At 48.3% G+C, this 8,424-nt stretch overlaps 2 protein-coding genes across 2 annotated transcripts in view; one reads left to right on the forward strand and one right to left on the reverse strand.

The window, feature by feature from the left end:
- LOC135812270 (katanin p80 WD40 repeat-containing subunit B1-like) overlaps positions 1-944 on the forward strand; it is a 36,732-nt gene extending 35,788 nt beyond the window's left edge. Inside the window, exon 20 of the mRNA XM_065325638.1 lies at positions 281-944. Coding sequence (XP_065181710.1) covers positions 281-416 — 136 coding nt within the window. The 3' untranslated portion in view covers positions 417-944. The remainder of the gene's footprint in view (positions 1-280) is intronic.
- A 611-nt stretch (positions 945-1,555) lies between these two features.
- On the reverse strand, positions 1,556-8,413 carry LOC135812281 (L-2-hydroxyglutarate dehydrogenase, mitochondrial-like). Its single transcript, XM_065325648.1, has 10 exons — positions 8,068-8,413; positions 6,861-6,985; positions 6,336-6,487; positions 5,844-5,975; positions 5,191-5,304; positions 4,919-5,008; positions 4,247-4,411; positions 3,928-4,085; positions 3,120-3,251; positions 1,556-2,375 (listed from the first exon to the last, which is right to left on the reverse strand). Exons 1-10 carry the CDS (start codon positions 8,139-8,141, stop codon positions 2,138-2,140), a joined length of 1,380 nt encoding a protein of 459 aa, XP_065181720.1. The 5' UTR covers positions 8,142-8,413; the 3' UTR covers positions 1,556-2,137.
- Positions 8,414-8,424: the final 11 nt, after the last annotated feature.

Genomic DNA, 8,424 nt, shown 5'->3' on the forward strand with positions numbered 1-8,424 from the left:
AGGAGAGGAGGACTTCTTCAGGACAGGTCTTGAGAAGCTCGAACACTGCTGGAGCAAGTGCATTGACGCGTCAATGGGGGATTACATTGAAAAATATATGTACTGGTAAACGTACCGTTATATTGCAAGCCGTGAAAGTAATTTTGCATGTTGGGCCAGAAACGTTCTGAGCGCCCCTCGTGTAGTGCCTGGTGGATGTGTTCACGTGAAAGTCATTTAAAAAAAAGTTCACCGCTTGTTGCTTTTCTGTTGCCTATCTCCTGTTTTCTTCTCTGTGCAGATATCAGAAGAGCCAGGGATGCTGGTCGAACCTGAAGAAGTTGCGCGAGGTGGCACGCACGCGCTCGCGGGAAACCGGCACCACCGGGACGCAGATGAAGGAGCTGCACATGGCCTTCACAATCCTAGACTCATAGGGTGCGACGAGTGTTTTACCTGGTACCGTTGCTGTTCTTTGCAACCAGCAGCCGCGACCCAACTACTCTCACATATCTATTCGTGTGGATGCTGCAGAACGTGCTGCTTCCACGACGTAATACCACTCAGATCTTGTCTGGGTGAAGTCAGCCCTCATCACACCATGTAACAAACACACAAAACGTTCAAAGCTGGTCTTTGGATCTGCCTGTCTTCAAGCACGTGCGCACATACTTGATAACGACAAACATGAGGCCTCTCGGGTGGAGAGCAGAGCTAAAGTTATTATTGTGTTGTAGATTTTCTCTATTATCTCCCTCCCCTGCATTCTCTATGGCCTCGTTTGGACCGGCTAACAATATCCATGAAACACACGATGATTTCAAAATTCTATTCAAGTATTTGTACCCGTATTCCAAATTTATTTTATTTCTTCCGGATTTCATCCGCTTTTCTAACCCGTACTCTCCCACAGAGTGGGCACAACATGCTTGTAGTGTTTCCTGAAATCAACAGATTTCTAAACATTGTCATGGCTCTGAGTGTAGGGGCAGTGTGTTCGACGATGCCATCGGCAGCGACAGCTAAAGCAAGAGCGTGCGTGGAATGATTGAGACCTAAAGTGAATGCGCCAGAGGGCGCTTATCTGCGGCAGGCAAGGCACCGAAAATCAACAGGGTCACGTACATGAAGACCTGGAGGCATACACTAACCTGTCCCCTTGGAAAAACGCGATTTCGCGGCCGCTGCAAATTTCGCAGAAATTGTCATCATCCGCGGAAATCACGGAATTCACACTTTTGCCCGCGGAATCCGAATTTTTCAGGGTAAAATACTAAAAGTTGCAGGTCTCTCCAAGATTCTTCGCTCTCATTCAGTTTATGACTGCAAAGGATAGTGTGAAAAGTGCTCCTTCATGCAACTAGTTGACATATCCTCTATGAGGAGGGTGAAAAACTTGCAGAAAGTGCCGCAGATTTTTGATTTTACCGCACAAAATGCCGCAGAACCCCCCCCCCCCCCCTTTCCCCCGCGGAATTTGCAGCGGAATTTTGAATTCTTGGCCGCGTTTTCCCAAAGGGACAGACTAACCCGGTATGGGCACGATTCCCTGATCAAGACACACTCACAGTCAGAGTATAATTAGAAGACATGCAGCAGCAACTTCCATTGGCTCAAGTAAAAAAAAACTAAATGTGAACAGTGGCTATTGGACTAGTACTGCAACTGTATAAACATCAGTGTTCATTGAAAATGATCTAATAGTCTCACGTGCCGAAAAATTGCTGGCACTCGGTGTAGAAAAATAAACCTCTGCAGGACTGAGCAAGAACGTTTGAAGTCATGAGCGACTGGGGGTCATCGTGATGTGCCTGGATCTGCAAACACACAAATAGCGGTGTGACAGAAAGCCGAGAGATCATCAGGGTGGGAGCGTGTCGATTCTCACTTGAACATGAGGCATCGGTGACCAGATACGTGCATGTGCATTCGCACGCCAGAGCACAAGAGAGAGAGAGATCGCTGAAGCTCTCCTTGGAGATGGCCAGCACCAGTGGCGCAGGCATAAATACAGTCACGGTAGCTGTGGATCCCAAATCCGAGATGTCTCAATGTCACGGGACTAGGTACACAGATGGGTGCCTGTCTGTACAAGTACTGATTGATGCATACAGCCGCAATAGAACGGATGACAATACGGTTCTGGCGTCAAGCGCACTCATGATGATGATGATGAAGCTGCTGCTGCTGCTGTTGGTAGCAGGCTTGGCCATTGTGTTTCTGCTTTGTCCACAATCATCTTGGCGATGGCTAGTGATGAAGTGGCGCCGGGTGATGGAGCGTTGCGCACGTGCAGCATGTGTTTGCCAATCTGGCCGGCACCGGAGTCGAACACAAAGTCGTCAACGAGATTGCCAGCCTCATCCAGCGCCTGTGCACGCACTCCAGTCGGGCCTCTGTGACACGCCAAACACAACACAGTGAAAATAACAGAGAGAGAGAGAGAGAGAGAGAGAGAGAGAGAGAGAGAGAGAGAGAGAGAGAGAGAGAGAGAGAGAGAGAGAGAGAGAGAGAGAGACAGAGGGAGAGAGAGAGAAAGAGAAACAGACAGAAAGAGAGCTGTTTAAAAAAGTTCACGCATATACCATGCAAGAGAATGCTCAACCAACTTCCCATAGGGTTAGTTCATACATCACCAGTACACACCCGGACCAGGAGTCTCGATATATTGCGGACTCTTCTGGTAGCATGCGCTTGTGTGAACTAGTGCAATGCATACCAAAGTCGTACGGTAAATCATCGGCGATCAGGGCCGGGTGAATCGGACACCTCTCTCCTGGCAATGACTACAGTGCATTTCAAAACTATAGACGCGTAGGGTTTTTGAAATATTTCAAATTTGGCTGGAACGTTTTGAGAATAGTTTTCGGAATATTGCTCAGGATCGCTCCACAATTGCTCTCATATAGTTTCTAAACGATTGGATAACAGACGCCCAATTTGGAAAAATTTATGCACAAAGTGATCACAGATTTTATGTGGTATAGATGCTGGCATAACGGTTTTTGCCTAGGTACGCGTCTATAGTTTTGAAATGGACTGTAGTATTATGTAACACATGTACAAGCATAGATCACACACTGCACAGACAGACAGGCTGTCTCTCAAGTCTTGTCAGAACTCTAAGTACTCTATCTCACCTTGTGACATCTGACACGGATATGTCGGGAATGTACCGACGCAGGATGGCGACCTGGGCAGCAATGTTGATACCGCGGTACATCTCTTCCATGCCGAAGCGCAGATGACGCAGCGCCAGCTTGCGCAGGCCACTGCATGCAAAAGAGGCAAAAAGAAAACAACACTGCAAGCACAACCTGGAAAGAGGACTGGGCCAACCACATTCTCTCCATTCCCAATCTACCCCCCCCCCCCCCCCCTCTCTCAGCTCATTCCAGTAGAAAATCCTGTTCCATTTCATGCAGAAATGAAACAATTCAATAATAAACACATGCCATAGAACTATTAACATCTTCTACTCCATGACATCGCTATAAAGTTATAATACAGGTGCATCAAGGTAGGCGCTGTCTTTGCAATAACGCTCGAAGCACACAAAGTGCAGAGCCATTCACATATTGGAACATTATTGATGGCTGGTGATCCACTTAGGGTGAAAGTTGGAGCCCCAACAAATAACTTGGTTCCTTCTATTCCAAGTGTTCCAACTACTGTCGTGGACATGGAAATCCGCTCGCCCGTCTAGCGGCCCCAGGGTGCTGGCCATGCAGCCGTGGATAAGCGGTACACACATGCATTTATGCGCTGCAGCCCGCTGGTCGCATCGGATCAACATGTGAACTGCACGCAGCGTTCTGTACGCGCTGAGGGCGCCGACCCCGGTCAATCGACTGGATTTCCATGTCCGCTAGAGTACAACTGTAGGATTCCAAGACCCAAAAGAGAGCCACAGAGTAAAGGCCCAAAGGGTCCACTCAGGCGCCATACCTAAAAGCGATGAACTCGGACACGTCTTTGAGATTGACGTCAGTAAGCTTGTAGCCCTCGCGTGCAAACGCCAACACGGCGTTGGGACCGAGCCACACGGAGCCGTCCATTCGCGGCGTGAAGTGGACGCCGAGGAACGGGAAACGAGGATCAGGAACCTGGTCATGACACACACAGACAGACAGATGGATAGCAGTGGGGCATGGGATTATAACATGCAGTCAGATTGTCCTTGGAGATCATAAAAGTGCAGAAAAAAGATTGGCATTCAACGAAATGAACGTTGGGAAGCAGCGGCAACAACAGAAACACATCTTACCGGATAAATGTTGCCCTTGATCAAGTTTGCTCGCTTCTGATTGAGGATCAGGTACTCGCCACGGAACGGCACGATCCTGGGATTACGATCGCAGCCCGACTTGCCGGCAATACGATCCGAATAGGCACCAGCGCATGTGATAACGCGTCGTGCTAGCACACTCTCCTGATGCAGGAAGAAAATAAACCACGAGAGTAAACAATGACACACACACACACACACACGCACACACACACACACACACACACACACACACACACACACACACACACACACACACACACACACACACACACACACACACACATGCATACGCGCACATACGAGTCAGAAAGATACCAAGTGCCAATAGAGGAGACAGGCCTACACACAAGGCTACTGACAATCTCACTCACTCTTGCCCACAAATGAAAAAAAAACCAGTGTTGAGGCTCGCAAATACTGATAGGAGATACAATAGCCACTTGCAAACATTTCAATTTCCCGAATACTAGTAGGCTCTCAGCTGCACAAAATGAACGGCAATTCACCCATTGGGTATCATTAGGGCAATGAGCAAGCGGAAGGAACCGCTGCACTGGAGTTGGAGAGTTTCTCGGAAACGTTATGCAATGGCCACCATTAGCTATTGTTGAAGTGAGAAAGATAAGGAGCTGGTAAAGACAGACATACCTGCTCTGCACAGTGAACACCGACGTGTGTATCACTACCCTCCGGCAGGGAAGAGTCCGCAGCACCTTGATGATACGAGAAATCGTTCACCTGCAACGAGCCAAATCAGATGCGAACACACATCAGGCACAATGAGCGAGGCGAGCACATTGCAGAGCACATTGCAGAGCACATTGCAGAGCACATTGCAGAGCACATTGCAGAGCACAGGGTTTTTTTTCAGGGATTTAAACATGCCCAGAAAGTCAGCAAAAAAACAGGCTTTTCCGTACCTCGTGATTCGTTAGCACGACTCCTCCGCACTGCTCGACGTTCTTCGCATAGTTCCTGGCCACCAAACCCCAGTCCACGATGCCAGTGTATGGGCAGTGGATAGCTTTCACACCCTGTAGGGACACGGGGACACGGACAAGAAAGAACAATTAGACGAATGATGGCACCATGTACCCTATCGTACTACGGATGTACTGAATCTCTTCTCGAAGTCGTGTACCCAGAAGCTCAAAGAAGGGACAAGAAAAGCAAGATGCATGTAAATGCCAGGGACAGCCATTCCACTACTGCTAAGCCAAAAATACTGATGATGGCTACTTTGAAGTACATGTATATAATTGCAAATAGCTAGGACCGATGCGAGGGGTGCCAAAATAGCAAACCTCAAGTGTTATTATTACGTGTTCAACCTTCAATCGAAAGAAGATACCACCGAGAACTCGTCTCAATTTCCAAAAAAGCCAGCACTTCTTGTATGTTGCAAGCATTGCCTGTTTTAAGTACCGGTAAGTCCAAACCAAGGGCCCCAAGTTGCTTTCAAAAAGCTTTTTACTGATGAATAGTCCTTCCTCTACCGTATACTCAAAACTTGGAGCTGTCCAACAATGAGAGACATGACACAATGTAAGACCAGCTTAGCCACCTCACTAACCTTACAGTGCGGTTCGATGTCCTTGATTTCAGAACCCTCGATCATTCGAATGTCCTTAACGTCGTTCTGCTTTCCGCGCTCAAAGAGAGCATCCAGGCGAGGCACCTCACTCTCATCAACAGCAACGATGAGCTGCAGAAGGAAAGAGTGCGGAGAGTGTGCCATGAAAATCGATCACAAGACAAGGAACATTTTTCTTCATGAGGGGTGGTGGCGGTGGTGGTGGTGGTGCATATGGCATACGACGTGGGCTTTGAGAACTAACAGTCTCTATGGTGCCTACGTTCCAACCGCACATATACAGTAATATCGTATTAAAGGCCAGGCACAAGTATCGGTCGTACGCAGAAAACAAGGGACATCACGTGCGGAAATGAAAATGACCCATAATTTCAATAGCTTGCACACGACAGTCGGCATTGATGTGTATACATGTATCCAGTCTAATATCTACATGTCAGTTTGATTTTCAGTCCACCATTGATTGCCCACCTTGCCACAGCGCTTGTGGGGAATCCCCTCCTCTTCGCAGTACTTGTAAGCCAGGTCTGCGCCCTCCACGCAGAGCTTGGCCTTGAGTGAGCCGGGTGTGTAGTACACGCCAGTGTGGATAACGCCGCTGTTGTGTCCTGTCTGGTGCATGGCTACACAAACACAACATGTTTAGTAGCAGATAACGTTTATAAGACAATTAGGAGATGACTGAAGCTTGAGCATAAGATAACTGGGTTCAAGTGCGGTTATGATATTGATGCTGCCCCCCCCCCCCCCCCACACACACACTCCCTACCGCATGCTCACACCAGAACACTCAGTATGTAGCAAAGCCAGAGAGATCTACGTCATGTACTCACTCACAACCACCCCCCACCCACCCACACAAGCGCCCACACCCTCCCCCAACAACTCCCAAACACACGCGCACCCCCCCCCCCCCCCCCCCACACACACACACAGCCAGAGAGACCTACACTGCACTTGAACAGAGCAGCTGACTTGCCGGCATGCAGCACTTACCTAGCTCCCGTTCCTTCTCCAGAACGACAACTTTCTTGTTCGGGTGTGAGAGCAACACTTGCCGCGCCGTTGCCAGTCCCACTATACCACCACCAACGATGGCGACATCATACACTTGTTGTGCACTGTCAAATACAAGGCGACATCATATACTAAGTCTTGATGAATTTCAGAAGTTAGACATTTTGATGTACTAGTCCACTGTCAAATACAAAGCGACATCATAATTATACTTGCTGTGCACTGTCAACGACACGACGAAGAAAGCAATGCAGTGTAGGTCTCTCTGACGCGGTGTGTGTGTGTGTGTGTATGTGTGTGATTCCTTTCGAGTCTCTTTCTCCTCTCCCGGGGAGACCCACGCGAACAGTTTTGGCAGTGAACATGTACAGTACAGTGTGTGTGCGTGTATGTGGAGTTTTGACACGGGCCATTTACTGCGCTGAAGAAGGCTGTGCATGTACCAGTAGGTCCAGTTCACGTCCTCACAAGACGATGTATGTACATCATACGCCCATAACACATTACCAAAATGTGTGAGCAATGCGCGCGGTTCGCCCGTCAGGAATGCACTGTTCGACACCCTACGGTAGACAACCAGTCCCAGGTGGCTGTGTTGGATCTGTCTGCTGCAAAACGTGTCATGGTGCAGTAGACTTGTTTCAGGTTTTCGCTAGAAACCCTTGCTGCAATTATTCGCCTAAGTGCACTGTATTTCAAAATCCTGGAGTGTCCAGGTAAACTATTTCCCTGTGCTCAACAACATGGCTTCCCAGTGCTGTGTGTGATACCGATTGAGTTCCCCTTTGTCAGAAACCGTGAGTAGATCCGTCGGGTCAGATCAGTTCGTCTGGGATACGGCACGGTGACTCTTGAATACTTGAGAAAATAACTAAGTCCTGTTACCGTACTGCAGTTTGTGATGTGTCAGGCTGCAAGACCCCCAATCAAATTTGAATCAATGGACATTGGTGGGTTGTTCAAATACGTGGAAATTGGATAAAGGGGCGTTCGTGAGCCCTTTCTATGCGTGTGGGCAAGTATGCATTTGAGTGAGCCTCGTGTGGATCTTGGTGCATACTGCTCTTGTTGGAACTACATTGCAGACTACCTCAGGGTTAGCTGATCGACCTTGGACTGCTTCCAGCTAATGAAGTACATGACTACATTGTAGTGTTATTTACACGTATCAATGGCCAACTCTTACCTGTTGCTTGCATCGCGGGCAAGAAGTGGCAGCGTTTGCTTCCTGAGGGGCAGAGTAGTTACTGCACGGAACATGTTTCCTTCGTGGAGCCTCTCTTGATAGAAAACACAACGTTGACAGCATCCAGAGTACCGAAGGGCCAAGGAATTCAGATTCTACTGGAATGAGCTCAAATACTGATAATTGTTTCTTGAATGTTGTTCCCGCACAAACAAACGCGCTCCCAGCTCAATGACGTAGCTAGCTGCAGAACAACTACAACGCCAACAAGACTTCACCCTCGAGATAGAAACAGCTTTCAAAAACTAAATTCGAAAGTCAAATCAGACGAAATACATGTAGCTCAAAGAAATCAGA

This window comes from Sycon ciliatum, chromosome 1, assembly GCF_964019385.1.
Source record: "Sycon ciliatum chromosome 1, ocSycCili1.1, whole genome shotgun sequence".
Classification (NCBI taxonomy): Eukaryota; Metazoa; Porifera; class Calcarea; order Leucosolenida; family Sycettidae; genus Sycon; species Sycon ciliatum.